Below are 23,007 nucleotides of genomic sequence, written 5' to 3'. Positions count from 1 at the left end.
GTAGTAACAAGCAAACAAAGGAAACAAAGCACAGAGGCAGAACATTACATAGGTAAGATTCAGTTTTTTACGTTTTTGTATGTTATGAACTTTTGTGCTGCACAGGTAACGTTACTGATGATAATACAGTCACTTACTGAATTCACCATAAGGCAAAGTAGCATCAACTCACACTAAATACTCTGCTTATGCTAGTTTTGTTGAATAAAATCAGCAAACAATGCAAAAGAAATATGAAAATGAGATGCTGCGCTGCCAAAAACTTGTATTATTGTCGGCTAGTAAAGGAGTTATCAAAACGGAGATTCATTCACAAACGAATAGCTCCCCTCGTCAGTATGAGAAGTGAAAGCAGTAAAGGAGGTGTGTTTCAGGAAGGGTAGATAGTACATTTCCATAAACACAAACATAAGCTTTTTTTCGGGAATGCCTGTGCGATCAGTTGTCCATCAATGTAGAAAAGTGATGTAAAATATAATTTCGTAATTTATAAAAATAATTTAGCATACTGACCTCCGATAAAACTCCCGATCATAGATATATGTATATATGTGTAATTATCTGGCTCTAGATGGCCACAGTCCTCCAGTCTTACCCTGTACTAAAACGGCGGCTCTATTGACGCATACCTTCCAATAGACAACAACAGGGTAGGCGACATCTAATGTATATATCTATGATGTTGTTCAACAGCTGAAATATTTGTCAAACTGTAGACTGTCCTTTGCTTGTTGCTGACTGGATGTGGGCAGAGTAATACACAAAGGGTAAAGAGGCTGTACGGGTGCTGATATTACTTAAATATCTCACAGCTATCAGTCAATCAGATTTAAGAACCAGACAGAACTGTTGTATGTACAGTTGATGTCAGAATTATTAGTCCCCCTGAATTATTAGCCCCCCTGTTTATTTGTTTCCCCAATTTCTGTTTAATGGAGAGATTTTTTCAACACATTTCTAAACATAATAGTTTTAATAACTCATTTTAAATAAATGAATTATTTTATCTTTGCCATGATGACAGAAAATAATATATTACTAGATCTTTTTCAAGACACTTCTATACAGCTTAAAGTGTCATTTAAAGGCTTAACTAGGTTAATTAGGTTAACTAAGCAGGATAGGGTAATTAGGCAAGTTATTGTATAATGGTTTGTTCTGTAGACTATTGAAAAAAATATAGCTTAAAAGGGGTAATAATTTTGTGTCTTAAATGGTGTTTAAAAAAAATTATAACTGCTTTTATTCTAGCTGAAATACAACAAATAAGACTTTCCCCAGAAGAAAAAATATTACCAGACATACTGTGAAAATTTCCTTTTTCTGTTAAACATCATTATTAACATCATTTCTGTACAACATCATCATTATTAAACAAAATTCAAAGGGGTGCTAATAATTCTGACTTTAACTGTGTGTGTATATATATATATATATATATATATATATATATATATATATATATATATATATATATATATATATATATATATATATATATATATATATATATATATAAACTGAATTATTACGTAATTGTTAAAACATTTAATAATCGTTAAAAAATATTTTAAAATTTTACTCCAATCCTCTGTGCCATATGATCCTTCAGAAATAATGTTAATGTTAACTGGTATATAAGCATATAATAATATAGTAGGTATAATACATAATAAATGTACTGTACTTAGATTATCATTATATAATTTGAAGATGGTGGAACAGCTTTTTTGGTAAAAAAAAAAAAAAAAGTGATATCAATGAGGTATGAGAGATAATAAATAAGAATTATTTTATTTATAGAAAGTTAGATGACAGCATTTGTTTCAAACTGATAAATTTTGTAATACTTAAATGTGTTTACTTCACCATTGATAAATTTAACATCATACCACCTGATTACTAGCATTATTGATTTAAATGATTAATTTCTCACAGCATACTTTTAAACTGGAACCTACATGAGCTCATTTAAATGATGTAATTTAAAATGTATTGAAGTGGTTTTTACCTGAGTTCCTGCTGTTTCTCTGTCTTTATTCAGTTGTCAGAGCTGAATGGAGGAATGGAGGAGGAATTCACTATGGCACGGCTCTTCATCAGTAAGATGAAGTCAGAAGTAAAGTCTCTGGTCAACCGCAGTAAACAGCTAGAGAGCACGCAGAGCGACACCATGCGTAAAATGCAGGCCAACGAGAAAGAGCTGGCGTCCTGTCAGATGCTGATTTCTCAGGTACACACAAGCAGTCAACTGCGCCCCCTAGTGATCAGTATCCAGACACATGGGCGATTCTTCTCTTTGATCTCCTGATGATTTTAAAAAGAAAGAAAAAATGTAACGGCTCTATTTTAAATGGTTTGTAAGTTTCATTTTTTCACAGCTTTTTTTCTCATTTTAAGAATAGTGATATATAGATTTTTTTTGCAGATTATCTGTTTTAGTTTTCCTGTATACACTTTTTATTTTTGCCCCTATATTAACTGATTAAAGATTGTTACATTTACAAAAAGGTTTTTTAATGTTCTATTCCATTAATATAAGTTCTTAAGCACAATAATCTAAACATTGTTTTTTTGTGTTTTATGTTTTTTTCTTCCTGTGTCCAGCATCAAGCAAAGATCAAATCCCTCACAGACTACATGCAGAACATGGAACAGAAGAAGAGACAGCTGGAGGAAAGCCATGATTCACTGACAGAGGAACTCGCTAAACTCCATGCAGAAGGTCTTTGTGGTTTAAAATCTTGCTAAATCTGTCACAAAAAAAATGTGGTAATGTGAAAATGAAAAACAAGCACACTTAAAAGTAAGTTTGAACACAGCTATGGATAAACTTAGGAGACCAATTGAAAATAATCTACATTTATAGCAACAAAAATGCCTTTCATAAAAGTTTACAGACATTTTATATTCATTTTTACACAACAAAATGCCAATGTTTTAGCTTTAAAAGAGTTAAGAAATCAATATTTGGAGGAATAAACCTCATTTTCAATCACAACAAATAAAAACATTTTTTTTAAAAAGATTGCTTTAATCGACAATACCATCATTTGAAATTAGAAAGATATTTTACTCAACCCCATACCAAATAAATCCATTAAATCCAGAGGAACTGAACATTTTTAATTGGTTATATAATTTTTCCATGTCTGTAGATTTAAAAATATTCAGAAATCTTTGCCATCATTTTGGTTGTTACAGAAAGGATGCATGAGGTTTCAGTCCTGGATAAGGAGAAGGAACACATGAGCAGAATGCAGGATGCTGAAGAAATGAAGGTGAAAAACACAAACACTGCCTCTGAAACCTCAAGCTACTATGTCCATAAGAAATAGACATCTAAACATACACATCTTGGCTAAAACAAGGCTAAATTTGGGCTCTCTGTAAAAATATAACAGATGCCTTAGAGTAGCCCAAAGCGATTTTTACCGACAGCTCAATATTCACCTTTTTTTTTAACCACTAAGTTAACATTTATACATCTATAAGACTTATTTTGAACACAAAAAATGCTTTCAGGGCAAGTACATGCCATTATCGTATCTGAATTTTTTACACAACATTTTGACAACACAAACACTCTTCTGGGCCTCATTTGCAGCTACATTCTTTAAGGGTCAAAGTAGATGTTGTTTGCTGGAAGAGTTGGCATTTTACTAATGTGTTACAAACCTATGCAGGGGATTGACAAATCATTTCAGGCAATTCAGAATCAATAACTCAATTTATTGTGCAATTTGATCTTTAAACCATCATATGTACACTTTAAATGTAATAACATACATGATAAATGTTCAAATAAATAATAGTATATATAAATCTGTGTGTCTGCATATAGAAAGCCCTGGAGCAGCAGATGGAAAGCCACAGAGAGACTCATCAGAAGCAGCTTTCACGTCTGCGGGATGAGATCGAGGAGAAACAGAGGATACTAGATGAGCTAAAGGAGTAAGTGCTTTTTAGTTTAAAACACAATATTAATTTTGAACATTCACTTTTGGGAAAATCTGCTCATGCCTGGCCTTAATCAAAATAAACCAAGACCCATTAAAACGGTTTGATGCATTCAGTATTTTTTGCCATGTGATGACAGTGTGAACCAGGCTCTTGAACTTGAACAGAAGAAGCTCATGTCTGACTACGAGAAGCTCCAACAGGAGGACCAGAAGAAGGACGAAAGGCTACAGAAGCTTCTGTGAGTTCACTGCTCATTAAAACATTATCTAAATCATCTGCTAATGAAGATTAAAGGTATAGTTAATTCAAAAAATGGATATTTATTCACCCTTCACCTCAAACCTTGAGAATTTCTTTCTTTTGTTGAACACAAAAGAAGATGTTTTGAAAAATGTTGTAAACCAGTAGCCAATGACTTCCATAGTAATTGTTTATTCTACTATGTAAATAGTTACTGGTTTCCAACATTTTGTGTTCAGCAGGAAAAAGAGGAAGGTTTGGAAGCATCTGAGGGTGGGCGAGCTGTCCCTTTACAGATAGATTTTAAATTTAAGCAGCTACAGTATGTGCAACTCCTAAAAACCTTTCTAATCGCATAATTATTGTTGTTTTAATCAGCTTTTTGAATGAGAAGAAGGAGCAAGCTAAAGAAGATCTGAAGGGTCTGGAGGAGACTGTGGTGAGCAAGATTACTTTACACAGCACATGATTTTTACTTCACCTAGAGTTTATCTCATAGCTATGCATAGATTTTGTTCTTATTGAAAGTCAGTTTTAGATAACTGATCATTCAGTTCTCTCTTCTACAAGGCCAAAGAGCTCCAGACTCTCCATGACCTGCGTAAACTGTTCATCCAAGATATCAATAATCGCATTGGCCGAGTGAGTATCCAAAACAGCGGCTGTTCTATTTTTTATATGTACTTTTTTGATTATTATTTTTTTTTTTGGCACCGGCACCATTTTGGCCATTTTGCTTCCTTAAAGAGAAGTCATTGTTTACCCACCCTTTACTTGTTACAAACCTGTTTGATTTTCTTTATTCTGTTGAACACAAAAGATGATGATGTCTTGACGAATGCTGGAAACCTGTAACTACTGATTTCCATAGTAGTTTTTCCTACTGTGGATGTGAGTGGTTACAGGTTTTCATCCTTTCTATCTCTTCAATGCTTAAATATTGTTTTAATGCTATCTTTAAAATTAGACAATATCCTGAATATGCATATTATTACATTTTATCTACTACATTTCTATCATTTAAATTTTAATATAATTAAAGGCTGTTTTATTAAATTATATTTATTTATTATATATTTATAATTATTTTTTTTCATTTCAATTTTGTCTATATCATGATGTTTCTTTTATATAAAATGAATAACTTGTTAAATATTCCTGATTTACAAAATATTTTATTGCTAAAATATGAAATTATTATTTGACTATTCTTTTATTGTTTTACTAATTATAATAATTATGTTGTATTTTTACTCTAGTGTCTTGCCTTAAAATAGTTCAACTACATACAGTTTAACTTATGGTGGAAAAGTTTGAAGTTTAATCTGTTTTTAAACTTTGAAGTTTAAAGTTTTTTTTTCTGTTTTGTAGAGTGTTGAATTGGACACTGATGAATCAGGTGGAAGTCTGGCACAAAAACAGAAAATAATTTTCCTGGAAAACAACCTGGAACAACTCACAAAAGTCCACAAGCAGGTTTCTGAGTTTTTTTTTTATACTTTTCACTAACAAATTATTGATACATTGATATAATATAATATAATATAATATAATATAATATAATATAATATAATATAACATAACATAACATAACATAACATAACATAACATAATATAATATAATATAATATAACATAACATAATATAATAATAATAATAATATAATATAATATAATATAATATAATATAATATAATATAATATAATATAATATACATTCATCCATAGCTGGTACATGACAATGCAGACCTAAGATGTGAGCTGCCCAAACTGGAGAAGCGCCTGCGTGCGACGGCTGAGCGTGTGAAGATCCTTGAGTCTGCTTTAAGAGAAGCCAAAGAAAGTGCCATGAGAGACCGCAAGAAGTACCAGCAGGAGGTGGATCGCATCAAAGAGGTCATCAGAGCCAAGAATCAGTCCAGGAGGAACCACACTGCACAGATCGGTCAGAGCTGCTCCCTCTCCAGATTTCAATACGCTTTTTATCCAGTAGAGGGCGCTACATACTAAACCATCTTATCTCCTGTTATCCAATGATAGAATAATCTCATGCATTGCAGTGCCTGAATTTAGTGCATAATATTCAGTGTTTTATAAATGTATTTAGATTGTTTAAAAATATGTTTTGTTTATATATCTGTGCTTTGTTTCTTATAGCTAAGCCTATTCGTGCTGGACATCATCACCCAGTTGCTTCTGCTTCTCCGGGTCACAGTGTGAGAGGAGGCACGCCAAGCCCCAGACGACACCACCAACACCAACCACATCACCACCAACAACCACCCCAACCACACCACCCTCATTACCAACACCAACCACACCACCAACCGCAGCAGCTGCAGTACCATCACAGGAGCAAGTGAAAAACACACCACGTAAGATCATTTCAGCACATCCACATATTTTGTTCTGCAGAAACAAAATGTATTTGAAATGCAATGAATTGTGGGGTTGAGATCTTTTCTTCTTTATTTATCTTTCTGGGATGATAAATCGATTTTTTGTGATTTGTTGATTGATTCTTTGACTATTGATTTGCACCACTATATACTCTTGAGCTTAGTTTTTAACAGTAGATGGTGCTCTAGACTAATTTTTAATCGTGCACTCTTATGCCGAGTTCAGACTGCATGATATTAGCCCCGGTTTTTAGAAATCTCAGACAAATCCCTGAAATCACAGGCAAATAGCTGCTCGTTCACGTCAGTAACAATCACAGTGTGAACTATCAAAGACACAATCTGACAGGATCACTGCCATCCACACTCTCACCAACTTCATTACATACTGTCCTGTCGAAGTAAAGGCAACAATGCAAAAAAAAATACAGCTTTCACAAACAAAGAAATAAAAAATTTCCCATATTGTCCATTATAGGAAAATAGAACAAAGCGTCACCTTGGAATTATAAGGTTCTATTTGCGTTTGAATGATTTTGAGATATTGAGCTTCAAAGTTTTTTCATTCCATAGCAAACAGTATGTGTGTGACATTTGTTTTTGTTTTTTTTATAAAAAGTCTTAAAATGTAAACAACTTATAAAAAACATTCCATAATGTAAATAAGTTGTCACTTAATAGGAATATGTCAATAACTCAATTTTGACAAAAATGTCAGATAGAACCTTATAATTCTAAAGATGTGCAAAGATAAATCATTCATACATAAAATATTACACAAAAAAGGTGTAAATTTAAAAAAAAATCTTATTCTTTTTTTTTAACCTTAAAATGCCAGTTTGTCTTTGGAACAAAAATACAGAACTTTCAACCAAAACTGAAATATTTCTATTTTCTATATCACTATATTAATACATTCAATACATACATCACCCTTTTACAGAATACAATGTTTACAATGTTAGTAAATAAATCAATCAATCAAACAATCAGTCCTCAGTTGATTGGATTTAACCCCTTAATTCATATTGATTTAGTAAGAGTTATATAATCTGAGTTTGGGTGATTTTTATCACAAATATAGGGATCTCTCAAAATTGATTAAAATAGCACCATTGTGTTTTTAAGAGGATTGAAATCTTATGGGTTTAAGTTAAAATTATTTAAAAAAAATTAGACCTCCACTCTTCTAAACAACAGTACAAAATAAAGTTTCTTTTTGCCATGAATGGATCAAGGACATTGCATTTTTATATCCATGGCACCTTTTCATTTCACAAAAGGTTCTTTATAGTGAAAAAACTGTTTTTAGATTATGAAACTACTATTCACAATATTGAAGAAAAAAAATTAAGGTTCTTCTGTGGCAAAAAAAACTGGTACTTAACTTTGGTTCTTCCTGGCACCTTTAAACCCAATAGTGTAACCATCTTAAAATCAAATAAAAAATAAATGAAAATAAGCATGATCCTTTAGATGCATATTTTTTCTTCTTAATTTGATGTTGGAACAAACTGGTGTGATTCTGTTGAAATGAGTGCTAAAAATGCTGTTAATTAGGTTTCAGCAGCATGTGATGCATCTGGGAAGCACAAGTGACTTTAGTTGAGAAGTTGTGGTGTAGCATTACTGTGCCAACTGTTTGACAAAGATGAAGTGATACTGTTATAATAGCTACAAAAGACCTGTGCCCGAATGCTTGGGAACTGTGGACAGTGTCTTTTGCCATCTGGCATTTGCTGAAATGTTGTCAAAGTTTATGGATCTATTTCAGGGCAGGTCACATTTGTTGACAACTTTCTCCATGTTCTGGGTGAAAAGAAAAGCGGTTTGTCTGTAGTGCAGAGTTTAACTCCTAACATGGCATGTCTAACTTTTCCTATTTCCAACAGGGGACATAAATGATTCCAGTCTGCACATTCCTTCCATTCCAGCTCTGTGTGGCAACAAGAAAACATTTTTTCCCAATGCAGTCTTTTCTATTTAACGAGAAAGGGAAAAAAAACTACGATCATCTTTTACAGACTTTTCAAGTTCACTTCCTGTCCTTAGGTTGACCTCCACTCCATTCAGCCTGTTTAAGTGAAGTCCCTTGTTCCCTTGGTTTATTCATCAGTCCTGAATGGAGATGTGAAATCTGTGAACTCATCAACGATTAAAAAACAAACCCAGACTCAGAATCAAGACTAGAGGACATTGTCTTTTGCAACTTTACCCTCTCTTCTTCTTCCTCCTCTTGGCTTCTTTATGCCCCGAGTTACTTTTGTATTTGGAAAATCTCTTCTGTGTTTACATCATGATTACAGTAATTCAGCTCATCTTTCATCGCTGATGCCATGTTAGTTTCCAGAACCTTCAGAAAGCAGTCCTGGAAGTTGTTCCACCCTCAGGAGTAACATTAGGATTTTCTGTGGTTCTTTTAATTGGCACTAATTCTTTCAGTCGTAATGGCCACTGAGAACATGCAGTGACATGACTGGAATGTCATTTAAAAACACACACATTGCTTCAAGCTTAATTCATCACGATTTATAGAAACTAATAATTAAATTACTGAATGTCAAGTTTTATGTTATTTATTTATGTATATATTTATTTATTTATTTATTTATTTATTCTTTGTGAAGGATTGAAGTTGAGTTATTGTTTTTTGTCATATATATTTTCTTTTTCACATTAGAGCCAGGTCATCATGTGTATGCAATTTTTATACAGATATGGGTGCTTTTCAAATATTATTTACCGTAATTTATACCTTAAGGTGCTCTGAAGCAAACAACAACTGTAAAATATCAGTTGTCATGTCACACAAGTGGTAAAATCAGGAATCATTTGAAGATGATTTTTGTTGTCATTTTGTATTCTTGTTGCTTAATTGACTTGTTTTTAAAGGACATGAAATGCAATCATTTAAAGAAAGCCAAAGTCAGAATCAATGCAGCTTACCATATGATAAGATCAGAAACATTTATGAAAGACAATGGGAGAGATTCTACACTGCAAATAATGCTTTTCTTACTTAGATTTTTTGTCTTCTTTCTAATCCAAATATCTAAAAGTTCTTAAATCAAAAAGCATTTTCTATGCAAGCAAACATATTGTCATGTTTTTTAGAAATAATATGCCAATATTAAGTGAGTTTTTCCTTAAAACAAGCTAAATATTCTATTTTGCTTACCCCATATGCAGATTTTTTAGCTTGTTTTAATGAAAAACTCACTTAAAATTGGCATATTATTTCTTAAAACAAGACAATATGTTTAGCTTGTCTAAAAAAATATTCTTGATTTAAGAAAGTTTAGATGTTTAGACTATAAACAGGACAAAAAAATCTAAGTGAGTAAATAATTTTTTGCAGTGTACAGCTGATTATTTATTTGCGAAATATGCTGAATGATATTGCATAATTATTATTATTTCCTTATTTTTGTAGACTTTTAACATTATTTATGTTTTGTATTTCAAGTTTTTTAAGGGGAAAAGATGTAATTGATTGTTTCATCAGGTAAGTCATGCTATCATGCCATAGCTATTTGCAATCTTTTACTAATTGTGTAAAATTCTTGCCTTCTAACTGTACAGTGTTGATTGTCTCTGCTAAACTTTACTTGTAACATCATCACACTATGAACATGTTAATATGATGAAAACTGACCAACTCCATAAATCAGTAGGTGTTGTGAACTGATGAATCAAACATGAATATTCACAGAAATCCATCTTCATTAGACAATTTTCTCTGTCAAATGAATTGTCCTATTTCTACTCTTTAAAAGCTTTTTTATGTGAAGTGCTCAAACCACAAAACTGTCTGTATCTGTCCTTGTATGTTTATTTTCCATGTACAGCTCATTGATGGTGAGATACTGTTCTGCACAGAGACCTCTTTAAATCATGTGTGTCTTCAGGTTCTTGTTCATAAGTGTTTCTGAAATGTGCTTTGAACTTTACCTCAGCCGTGTATGAAGCATCTATAAATGAGATATCAGAGAACTTCAAATGATTCAGTTGCATCAGGTGAAAGACGTGCCACAACATAGTTATGAAAAGGTTTAATGTTTGTTCCCAGACAACATGTTTAAAGCACACATGTACAAGAACAGGTTTTCAGCTACAGAGTGTGATGCTCATTCATCAGATATTGATGTGGAATAAATAAAAGTTTACTAAATGCATCTTGCTTGAAATTTGTTATTTTCTTCTTGGCAAACAAACTTTTTACTTTAAAATAGGCATAAAGGCCTATAAAATTATATTATAAAACGTTGTATATTAATAATTGATAGCAATCACATGCAGTAATTGTCTTATAAACGATGGTCTAAAGTGTGGAACATGCTTCGTGTACGGTGGGAGGTAAGCTGAAGAATTTCTTGTACTTTTATGACCAAGAAGATTTGTTTGACTCATTGGGGAAGAATCGAATCTTTTGAACAGTTCGATCCCGTACTGTAGGGGTTTGGTTTCCAACACTTCAAAATATCTGAAGAAACCCATAAATGTTTGAGGAGGGTGAGAAAATGATAAGTGAATATCTTTCAGTTGAGCTTTAAAAGTCATTCCGAGTGAGTCAGACTTGAGAAAAGATTGATCAGTTAGCCAGTCAGTTTTGTGAACCAGTTCAATCGATTCATTTGACAGATTTGACTCAAATGAAGAGCTGGAATTCTGACGTCGGTTCCCAGTCGACCAATTGTTTGTGACCGCGGTGAGAGGGAAACATTACGCTCATCTGCGGACAGTAAAGAGGTTCCGGTAGATGGTGGTTGGGAATGACTTTTTTTTGCAAAGAGCTGTGCATGGTCTTCACTTGATGAAGTTTTGTTTAGTGGTAAGTAGCCAATGTTTCTGTTTTACAAATGCAAGATGTCAGAATAAATCCGTGAACAAAACTCACGACGACCAATTATAGACCAGGATCTGGGATGTTATTGAATGAGATCTTATGATCACTAATGGACAACTTGTGTTGCTATCATCGCCGTGAAAAAAGGTTCAGTAGGTTACCTGTCATTTATCCTACATAGTTGCTAGTGTGTGTCCTTTTGTATTTATATATTTTGTCTTATATATTTTTTATGCTCCATTTAATTTTACCACATATGTAGCAAACGCTGTTTTCTCTCGTGTCTGACTTTTAAATATGGTAAAGAAGCACCTGTTTTGCAAGCAGTTGGTGTATAATTGTAATGGTTACACAGCTGCTGTGCAGTCATTCATACAACAGCCTCAGTTAAAAATATCTGTAATATATTTAATATAAAGCAAATGTCTTGATGTGATTTAATGTGACTCCATATAGTTTCTAAAATAACAGCTGCAAAAGTGCACGGACATATAAATAAAGTGAATTATTTTTCATTGTACTTATTAAGGGGCGGATTTGACCAATAAGCAAGGCATGTGGCCACTTGGGCCTCAGGAAATCTGAGGACCCCCAAACAAATACTTAGTAGTACAAATGATACCTATAAATTATATATAACATTGTTTTCTATCATATTTTGTATGGTGAGGGTCCCCCACCTTTAATCATGGACCAGTCCAGCAGTCAGTAAAGATTTATTTTAAAAATTAAATTATTAATTTATTATTTCAGTCGTGAATTCGTCTTAAGAAAACAAATGGTTGAAAATTTTTACAAGGTGCTTTACATGTTATTATTTTCCATTAAGATAAAATGGAGAAAAACATGTAGAAAAGATCAAATGACATAAAAAAACAGCTAAATAATAATAATAAAATATATAGTATAAAAGGTGCATTTTAGAACTTTTGGGCCCCATGGCTGAAATTGCTTAGGGCCCAAAAAATCTCTAAAACCGTCCCTGGTGTAATAGAAACAAGTTGTGTAAACTCAAAGTTTTATGGTGTAATGTTGAACTTAGAGTAGAAGCAGATTTCTAGTTCATGCTTTGCATCAGAATGTACAGTAAGCAAACTAAGTGTTTTAATTTAATTATTATTAACAGTGTCACGAAGAGAGTGGGGACTAGATCTGTGAAAATTGAATGTTAAAAGGATACACCCAGAAATTTACTTATTATTTACTCACATTGAAGTAGATTCAAATCATTGAGTTTCTTGCTTCTGTTGAACTTTAAAGAAGATATTTTAAAGAATGCTGACAAGCGAAAACAATTGACACCCATAGTAGGGAATACTCAATGGCTAATGGTTTACATAATTTTTTTTTCTTAAAAAATTTCTTCTATTCTGTTCAACAGAAGAAAAAACTCAAACCAGTTTAGAACAAGTAAAGGGTGAGTAAATTATGACAGAATTTTTATTTTTGAGTAAACTATCCCTTGAATACGTGACACCTGTAGTAGCAAAACAAAAAATGTTCAACCAATTATTAAAAGTTAGTTTACTCGGCTGTGTTTTGAGCCAATAAGTTTTTTGGAAATGTTTTAAGTAATCTTACAGTGCACCTGCTGATTATATCCCTGCATAACACTGTGTTGATCAGAAGCTGTGGTGGCCTTCAGTCTTTCCACATGTTGTCCTCTGCATATCTTCCTCCATGTGTAATTTCATTGGCTGTGCAATGAAGTAGACTCAGAGCCCCTCGGCCGTCACTCATCTCTGCTCTCATGTAGAACTGGAGGACACTGGCAGATCACAGTCAGGATTGTTCTCTTTGATGTGGCCCTCAGCTCCTCCAGATATCACCCAAGCTCCTCCTCTGGCTACCATTAAGCTTCCATTAGTCTGTCAGTGAAAGCTCTGTCGAACCCGAGGATCAGATTCGGCTGTCAGCTGCCATGTATCTGTGCAATCGAGAGGCAGACACTCATTATCAGTGTGTTGCAGAGTCCATGAGATAGAGATGAGCTGGTCACGGCCTGTCATTCAAAGCTTGGTGTGTGCGGTGCGCTTCGCTGAACACAAAGACTGAAGGATTCATGTTAATTATGCTTCGGAGAAACTCTGCGTGTAATTTGGATTATGGTATTTGCAGAATGTTTAAGGCTCACTTTTTGTATGTAGGAAAACAAATTTTACATTTAATTGTTTAGCATTTGGCAGATGCCTTTATCCAGAATGACTTGCATCAGAACAGTCAACATATGACATGCCTTGATTAGTCTTACACACTGCGTGTAATATGGTGTGTGTGCATGTGTGTGCGTCTGTGTGTGTAATAAACAGAAAAGAAGTGCTAAAAAGCAATATAAGGCTTCCTTATGCCTTGAATCGATATTATTTTAGGGTTTCCTAATATTTTTGGAACAATGAAATTAAGGCTGTACAGTATATAATTACAGCATGGATATCAGAATGTATATCTAAAACAAGCACATCGCAAGATCTGCAATGTTGAGTCTGAATTATAGTTGATCAGGAGAGTCACTACTAAGTTTAACCATAATAGAGTGAAGGTTAATCATTTGCATGTTTTGACGGCCTTTGACTGAGCATTACAATAGAGTTTTGAACATTTGGGCACAAAAAAGTAGGGTGTTTGGGGTTATAACAAAGATTAATTGGTATTAAATTATTTCTAAATGATTAATGCAAATAATTAATGAATGAAAAAAAAGAAAAAGGTTTGTCTTACATTTTTGTCTTGTTTCTAGCCCAAATATCTACATTTCAAAGTGAAAATAAGATAATTTTGATTACTCCATTGGCAGATAATTTAGCTTGTTTTGACATTTCTTCTGAAGGTGAAACCAAATGATATTTTTTCTTGATCAAAACATTTTTAGATATTTTGACTAGAAATGAGACAAAGCAAAGTAATAAAAGCTTTTTTTGCATTGTAATTAATCAATTTCTGTACCTGAACACTGTTAGATCCACATAAAATAGTGCTATTCAAACTATCTTGAGAAACTGTATTCATATCACAATAATTATTGTAGAAAAAAAAAAAAAATAACACAATCAGATTTTTCCAATATCGTGCAGTCCTATGCAATGTATTTTTAATAGTTTTAGTTACCAATAAACTAGGCCCACACGGAATCTGCGCAAGCAGAATTCCGTAGATTTTTAGCCCATGCTTAATTCTTTATATTTACTTAAGTAAATGTGTGTCTATCTATATTTATTCAGTTTTTAAATTAATTACAGTAATTTTATTGACTATTGTGAAAATGTAATGAGAAATGTCTAGAGATATTCAATGAGAGACTTGCTTTGTTTACCAAATAAAGTGAATCTAATTGCATTTGCATTTTAAACATTAAATAAAAGTTTTTTTTATTTTTTTTTTATTTCACATATTAAGGTTTTAGCTATGATACTCCCAAAATAGTTCAGCAGAAATCCACAGATTTTTTACCAAAATGCTCTGCAGAAATGGCAAAAAACGTCCGCAGATTCCGTCTGGCCCTACCAATAACTGTACTGGAATAGATGTCAGTTCAACTTAATACTTATCGTTTTCATATCTTTAATTTTTGTTTTAAATATAAAGATATTGTTAGCTTACAGGTATTTTGTTTTTGAGTTGCACTGTTTTTGTGTGATGTGTTTTTTTTCTACACTGTAAAAAAAAAAAAAATCCGTAATTGTAGTTTATTTCCGGTGGCTGGGGTGTTGGAAAAAAAAAGTAAAATAACAGCTGTTAAATTACAGAAATATACCATAAAATAATAAATATTATATTACAGAAATTTACCAGAAATCTAAATTTAAGAAACTTTCTGTAATTTAATATTCTTATTTTACGGTAAATTTCTAATTTTCTCATTTCTAATTTAATGGCTGTTATTTTACGTTTTTTTAAATTACGGGGGGTTTCTTACATTGTAGGTGTTGATTAAATTTATGATCAAATGCCTCATTCTTACTAATTCTATTTAATAATATAAAATTGTCAAAATATTCTCAAGGTTTTTTTTTTTCAATTTCATTATCATTATTACAAATGCTGTCAAACAATTAATCACATCCAAGATAAAAGTTTTGTATTTAAATAATGTATGTGTGAGCGCACATACTGTACATAAAATCAAAGAAATAGAAATATTTTTACACATATTTATGAACACAAAAATATACTTGGGGCAAATATGTTTTTTAAATATGAACTTAAATTTTGGACACGATTAATCAAGACTAATCATTTGATAGCACTCATTAACACTAATAATAATTATGATGATGATGATGATGATACTATCATTTAGTTTCATCCCCCAAAAACTACTTTAATATGCAAATTTAAAATAGGTTCTCACATTTAACATAAAACAACAACAACAGTTTTGTGCATCAGTGTATGAACTGTTTTTTTTTAGTTTATTAAAGTTAATAAATGACAATTTTAATTCATGATGTTCATAAGCCTAATTATAATTTACAGAGGCTGTTTCTAAGTAATTGTAAAAGAAGCCAAGCCATCTCCTTGCAAAAATAACACAGGCTGGTCATTGTCTCTAATTGATAGGCAGAAGTACTTCGGCCAGGATGTTTTGCATAAAACTGTTTAGATCAAAGCCGCATGACTCGGCTGTTTTGGTCCCGATTCAAACCTGTGCAATTACTGTGGAATTTTAAGAGTGACTGCATAATTCACCAATTATGTTTTTATCGCTTGCACAGAGAGTAAGAGGCCTGTTTATTGGCCCTATTTGAATCAGAGGGAGCGTTGTTGTTGCTGTGGACAGATGAAATGAGACAGATGGCACGAGGACTTCATGATGGCAGCTGTTGTCGACTGACCTAACCAGCATTGTTCTCAACGTGTTCTTTTCAAGCTTGCATACCAAAGGTAACTTCAACTTGCTAACCCTTCATGATCAAAGAAGGATTTATCACCTGGTTGTGGATGCACATGTTTATTTCACATTTCGAGTGGGTTTGTTGCATTAAGGGTGACGTGTGGAGATCTTTGTGCTTAACAGTTGTTTGGATGTCCTTTAAACACAGGGTTATTTTACTCCCTGAAGTGGTGCTTGCCATAGCTAAGAGCTCAGCTATTTCCCTGCAGTCTATCATTAGTGTGAGTCACAAGTATCAGCTCAGTTGACTTGAGAGGGAGCTCAGAGCTCACAATTGGGCCTTCATCAAACTTTAACGTGCACGCTCTTGGCTTATATCTCACGACTCTAGTTATGTCATGTTGAACTCGGGAAATGATGTAAAAATGCTGTTTCAGTTCATAGAAAGGTTCTGACTTGTATTTTTGCCCCAGATTTTCTTTTAACGACTACCCTGACAGGCTCACAGTGGGCATGTTTAGACCAAGAAATTCAGGTGTAAAAAAGCCATTTGGTCGAAGTAGATTCTTTCTCTTCTGCTCTGTGATTACATCCATACTAGTTCTGTTTGTCCAACCAGACGTTTTTTTAGCCAGCATTTAAATGCACTTGCTTTGACTGAAAACAATTTTTAAAAAAATGCTGAACTTTAGCCAGGTTCACACTGTTTGATTTTTAGATGGGATTTGGCACTCAGAGACAGATTTAGCAAATCCTGAATGATTGGTCTGAAACTCATCCAAAATTGGTTGTATTTAATTGTAAATTTCACATGTTCAAAGTGTTAAATAATTACCACTGCGATCAAATTTCACTTGAACTTCTGCCAGACCAGCGTTTGTTATTTTAATCCATGTTTGTTTAACAAAATGCCTTCGGTGTATGTTAAAAGATTCTTTACCCCCAAAAAATAAAAATGATGTTATTAATTACTTGCCCTCATGTTGTTCTGAGAACTTTCTGATCCTCCATAGACAAAAACAGTCCCGACCTATTCAAAGTACAAACAAACATATTTAAAAAATACAGTAAATAAAATAATATTATTAAGCTTACTTTTGTGCACACATGAAACAAAAATAATGACTCAACTCAACAGCTTCTTCTCTTGTGTCAGTGTTTTAGTGTTTTCACATACTATATAGCAGAAAAGTGTGCTTTTTTGGATTTAATAATAGATGTGCCACCTTCTGGCAATTGACTAAATATTTATTTGCCCATGAAAATATTTTACCAGCATAAAATCAGCACATCTGTATATTCATTCATTCATTTTCTATTTGGCTTAGTCCCTTTATTAATCAGGGGTCGCCACAGTGGAATGAACTGCTGACTTATCCAGTATTTATTTTATGTAGCGAATGCCCTTTCAGCCGCAACTCATCACTGGGAAACACCCATACACTCATTCACACTTATACACTATGGACAATTTAGCTTACCCAGTACACCTACAGCGCATGTCTTTGGACTGTAGGTAAAACCAGAGCAGGAGGAAACTCATGCGAACAAAGGGAGAACATGCAAACTCCACACAGAAATGCCAACTGACCCAGCTGAGGCTCGAACCAGCGACCTTCTTGCTGTGAGGTGATCGTGCTACCCACTGCGTCACCGTAACACCCCACAACTGTATATATTAAATATATATCTTAGTCAGTACCACAAACCTCTTTAAAGGTATATAAACTAGGATCAGGCAATTAATTTAATTGAAATTGCAAATGAGGTTTATCATACAGAGATCTTGTCATTGAACCTCAGTTTGTGTTCAGTGGTAAATGTTATCCGAAGCCAAAGGGTGGTCTAATGCTGAAACTCCAAACATGAAGACACCCTGCAAAATACTCTATTTCTACTTTTTATATTTAGGATTTATTTTAAACACTGAACCGAAGTTATGAAGTGAGCTCACAGAGAAGCAACGCAAACAGCTGTCATTATCACACAACGGTTATCTTGATTTCCTTATTGGCTGATTAAAATGATTTCTATATAAAACATGATCTTCCATCGCCTGTTTGCTTACTATTATTCTGTGTTGTAAATTCTGCTTCATCTAAAAGCATGTGCTAGACTTTTACTAGAACCTGCTTTTTTTTTAATGCACATGAAAATTGCATTATGAATTCGTTTGTAGCTGTGTCAGAATTCTTTGATGGACACAGAAGTGTGGGGATTTAAGGAGAAGCAAGTGTACATCCCTTTAAGGTCCCAGCAAGCATTGTTTGTTTTAAAAATATGTCTAATAGATGTCTAATAGACATCTAAACATAGTCGTTTTTGCTTAAACAAGGTTAAATTTGGGCTGTCAGTGAAAATCTAATAGACATCTATGAAAAATAATAATCAAATAAACAGAAATAAATGAGTACACATATAGCGTCTGTCTAATCTGTCTATTTGACGACTAGTCTAGTTTTGGCCTATTCTTGAACGTTTAGCCAAGTTTTAGCCAAGCTGTCTACGTTTAGATGTCTTTTAGACGTCTATTAAACACAAAATTGTTTGCTGGGGGTTAGAAATAGAATATTAATCACTCTTTTAAAAATCACTTAAAGCCCAAATTTTTGTTTAAATCCTAAATTCGATGAATGGCCCCACAGCCCCAGTGCTGATGGTCAAGCATGGAGATAAGCCTGACCCGAGGCTCTGTGTTTCAAAACTATCACAGTGTCACCAAGTAGAATGACAGGGGAGGGTCACCTGCTGCCCACAAGATCATGAAGACAATATAGGTCTCCAGGGTCATCGATGAGAGACACATGCTCTTTTATGTCCTAAAACATGAGAGGAAGCATTAGAGTTTCTAGAATTCTTCTTTATATAGGTGAAGAATAGGTTCTCTTTTTGAGGCGCATTTGTTCATTATTTACTTTGGTTTTTCAAAAAATATATTAGCGTCTTTGTAATAAAGAAAAGGATCAGGTATCCCCTAGGGCAGGTATACATCCTCAGATTGTGGGGGAATTATTTTTAAACCAAGTAGAAATAAAAATGTATTTTTTTTTCATATAACCAGGGTATCTGATGGGTGTTAAAACGTCTTAAATTGTCTTACATTTACTGAAATATTGTGTTGTAGGTCTTAAATCTTTTTTTTTTAAAAGGTCTTCATTTTCCTTGTTCATGATGCTGCCCAATCTGGCCGACACCCATCCAATCACCAACAATCCATCTTTTAAACTTTTAATTTAAAAATGTAGCTATTTTTCTTACAATAGCATTTGTTTAAAAGTTCAACATGTATTTACTGCTGAGGACACTGACCTGGACAGACTGTTGTGCATACATTTAGTTTATTATTGTTTTTAAAACATTTTTAATTTAATAATGAAAAAAAGTGTATGCTTACAACTAGAGCTTGCTTGTTTTGACACAATATTTTAAATATTTTGCTAGAAAATATCTAAAATATATGTATTATTATTAAATTCTTATTGTTTTATTAAATGTATTAAATTATAGTGTTTTTATTAATGATTCACAAATCTGATTTATTTATCAGATTTTTATGACAGTTAACAAACAAAAGTAACTGAGAAAATAGAAAAATAAAAAATATATATATAACAGTACAAAATTGATTAAAGAAATAAGAATAAACCACATTATAATCCTCATATAGTGCAACAAACAGAATATGATGTGCATAAACAATATATGATGTGCATTCAGTTTACAAATAAAGCATATAAACAGATCAGTACCGAAAGTTGAGGTTGACAGCATGGTGTATTAGTTAAAATAAATAGTGATAAGAAAAGAAAAAAGAAAAGAAAAATTAAAAGAGAGATAAAAGGGAAAATATATTAAGCTGAATTGGCTGGGGGTTGGCACGTTCTTCAAACTTGTGGTTTTATGTCAAGAAGAGTTGTATGCTAGTGCTATATCAGCACTAGTAATCATCTGGAAGGTACAAACTAAAAGTGAAAGATGGGCAACCATTGATTCAACAGTAACTGCTTCAGAGATTTGGCATGCTCCAAGAATGGTAACCAAATATTAGAACCTCAAAGACTATATTTAATTTTTTCTAATTTAATAAAAAAATAAGGCAACTTTAATCCATTGACTTTTTTATGATATGGGGTTGAGGAGACTTCCACTGCAACAAAATACACAGCCTAGCTAATAATGACAGAAAAGCTATTAAAATTATAGTGTTTTTTTGAAAGAGCAAATAAAAATATTTTTTCATCTAGGCCATTTGAAACCCTTTAGCATTTAGCTCTGTATGAGTCTGAAATTTCATTCATAATGGTCTTAAAAAGTCTCAAATGTAACTTGGTGAAGCCTGCAGAAACCCTAAATAACGCAAAAAAAAAAAAAAAAAAAATATATATATATATATTGGTCACACTTTATTTTGATGGCCCGTTTGTTGAATTTAAGTTACAGTACGTTGCATTTACATGCCAACTAATGCTCATTAGTAGACTGTTAGGTTGGGGTTAGTGTAAGTTGACATATTTCTTATAGTTAGTTGAATGTTTGTTGAAGTATTGTTAAATGTCGGTATCAAAAGATATTAAGCAGACAGTCTACTAACATTTAAATGGACCATCAAAATAAAGTGTTACCAATATTTTTATTTATCATTTAAATTTTTTATATTTTATCTTACGTGACGATTTTAAAGCCATGAGTAGACTTCACTTTAAACGAATAAACAATGTGCATAATTAAGAAATAACCTAAAGTCAACTTAACAGTTCCAAGTTGCAAAGTTAGCTTGTCGCATTTATGGCAATGGGTTTGCCATCTATGTCTATTCCCATCTTTATGCATTTTATTTATAATGTGCTTTTCTTGAACCTGAATTAACTAATAGCTTTTTACAGTGTAATGTAATGTAATACAGGTATAAAAAAAATATTTTAGGAATATTGTAGCTGCAATGACAGTTTAAAAAGCATAAATTATGATTTTAATACCATTATAAAATGTAAACAGCAAAAATCAGTTCAATTTGAGTACCTTGAACTGATTTTTTTTTTTTTAATTCTGACCCTAAAGAGCACCAACATATTACTTAAGCTATCCCTAAGTATAATTTGTTTGATTTTGGATTATAAAATGTACTTTCAAAAACCAATTCATTACCATCACATTCTATAACAGTTTTACAGGATTTATGCTGGTCTATCTGGATGCATAAGTAACACGTAAGTTGTGTTCTGTAATATTTTTTTTAATTATTGTTTTTTCACGAAGTCTCTACAATAATTTTCCCATATTTTCATTTAAATCCATCTAAAAATAATTACAGATTTACTGACTCAAGTCACTAAGTGAGGAATGCTGTACTTTGTAGCACAGAATCTTATTCATAACAGGATCTGGTTAAACAAACAGTCTGGATCTGCGGCTCACATTCAGCTGCTTGATTTCCAACTCTTTCTCATTCTTCTCCTAAACTGCGCATGACCTCTGCAGTATTATAGCACTTAGCAGAGACCGCATTCCATCTCATTGCTTTCTTCAATAAGAGCACTGTAATCCGCATCTGATCCGGAGACTGCAGGGAGACTCTCTCACACAGAATAAATGTCCAGGCATCTCTATTCACTTACCTTGGCCACAGTCCCAGGTGAGACAGCTAAAGGCTCTTTTTAATCTTAACCTGACGAGAGCACTTTGGAAAAGAAGCCAATCTCTCATCATCTCAGGAGATTAGATCTGCACACCCACAAATCCGCTGCATCGAAAGCAGCGACCAGAGTAATCGGCGCTTAGGCCTGCGCTTCTGATCGCAGTGTGTCTCTGACCAGTTAATTAAACATAAATAGAGACCTTCTGGAAGAGTAATGAGTAGCTTTTGACAAACTCAAATTATTCAGACCAGTGAATTACTCATCTACATCCAATTAATGCTTCTGTTAAGACTTATGAAGAGAGAAAAAAAGGCACTGTGTTTGCAGAAAGGGTAGAGTAGTCTTTATGCATAAAGACATACATTAATTCATATCTTAGTGATTACAAAAGCATTTTAGGAAAGTAAAGTGTTACGCCCTTTGGGGCTTATCTGTTTCTCTGCAAATCCCCAAAGTTATTTTGGCACATACCGTTTCTGCTATTCACTGCTAACAATTATCCATTCATGATAATCAGATGCATGTACCTGCAACTCTGCAACTATGTATTTTGAAAGACACTAAGGCTATACATGTTACACCCTTTTGCTGGCAAGGTTTGTTTACAGTCTATTCTCTTTGTGAGTTTCAAACCTACTGTTGTGTGAAGGCTTGGCTTACTGCGTTTCCCGCTGTGTGTATCACTTCTTTTGTTGGGATTTGTGTAGATAAGGAGCCCATCACATTGTAAAGCAAGCAGACTAGCTTACTTTGGTTTTCTTTTTTAGGCTGTCAGTTGATGCCATCTTCTCTGTGGTCAGGTGGTGTTGTCGCAATTTCAGTAGCTTCACATTGGTCTATGTTTTTGGCCATTTTTTGGAAGTTTAAAGGTGGATATTTTTTGCTCAGAAACCTGACAGTTAATTATGGTTTAATCATCAAACTATTAAAAGAAGAAGCTATTACAATTTAGCAAACAAAAGCCCAAGTTTAGCCTACAAATGGGGTATATGCACATCTAGAGTTTTTCAGCCAACACTCAAAAAAAATGTTTTGCTCATTCAAACTACTTAACTAAACTGAGCTGAAACAACATAATTCTTGAGATTTCATT

At 33.1% G+C, this 23,007-nt stretch overlaps 2 protein-coding genes across 10 annotated transcripts in view; both read left to right on the top strand.

Moving 5' to 3' along the window:
• Positions 1-10,776, top strand: part of kif5c (kinesin family member 5C) — a 35,881-nt gene extending 25,105 nt beyond the window's left edge. Inside the window, exons 16-26 of one of the 2 annotated variants that reach the window (XM_005167574.5) lie at positions 2,045-2,233; positions 2,608-2,725; positions 3,205-3,281; positions 3,845-3,954; positions 4,100-4,201; positions 4,582-4,642; positions 4,774-4,845; positions 5,575-5,679; positions 5,931-6,147; positions 6,360-6,577; positions 8,494-10,776. In XM_005167574.5, coding sequence (XP_005167631.1) covers positions 2,045-2,233; positions 2,608-2,725; positions 3,205-3,281; positions 3,845-3,954; positions 4,100-4,201; positions 4,582-4,642; positions 4,774-4,845; positions 5,575-5,679; positions 5,931-6,147; positions 6,360-6,565 — 1,257 coding nt within the window. In that variant the 3' untranslated portion in view covers positions 6,566-6,577; positions 8,494-10,776. Of the gene's footprint in view, positions 1-2,044; positions 2,234-2,607; positions 2,726-3,204; positions 3,282-3,844; positions 3,955-4,099; positions 4,202-4,581; positions 4,643-4,773; positions 4,846-5,574; positions 5,680-5,930; positions 6,148-6,359; positions 6,578-8,493 lie in introns of those variants that run through there. The other variant, NM_001123275.1, reaches the window with a different exon arrangement.
• Positions 10,777-11,341: 565 nt separating this feature from the next.
• lypd6b (LY6/PLAUR domain containing 6B) overlaps positions 11,342-23,007 on the top strand; it is a 40,604-nt gene continuing 28,938 nt past the window's right edge. For 7 of the 8 annotated variants that reach the window (XR_012384982.1, XR_012384979.1, XR_012384978.1 and 4 more), the window contains exons 1-2: positions 11,342-11,432; positions 16,160-16,328. The gene's annotated coding sequence lies outside the window, so the exon portion shown is untranslated. Of the gene's footprint in view, positions 11,433-11,513; positions 11,595-16,159; positions 16,329-23,007 lie in introns of those variants that run through there. The other variant, XM_068223387.1, reaches the window with a different exon arrangement.

The sequence above is a fragment of the Danio rerio genome, chromosome 9 (genome assembly GCF_049306965.1).
Source record: "Danio rerio strain Tuebingen ecotype United States chromosome 9, GRCz12tu, whole genome shotgun sequence".
Lineage (NCBI taxonomy): Eukaryota > Metazoa > Chordata > Actinopteri > Cypriniformes > Danionidae > Danio > Danio rerio.
The sequence above is the reverse complement of the archived record's forward strand: the minus strand, read 5'-3'. Positions and strand labels throughout refer to the sequence as shown.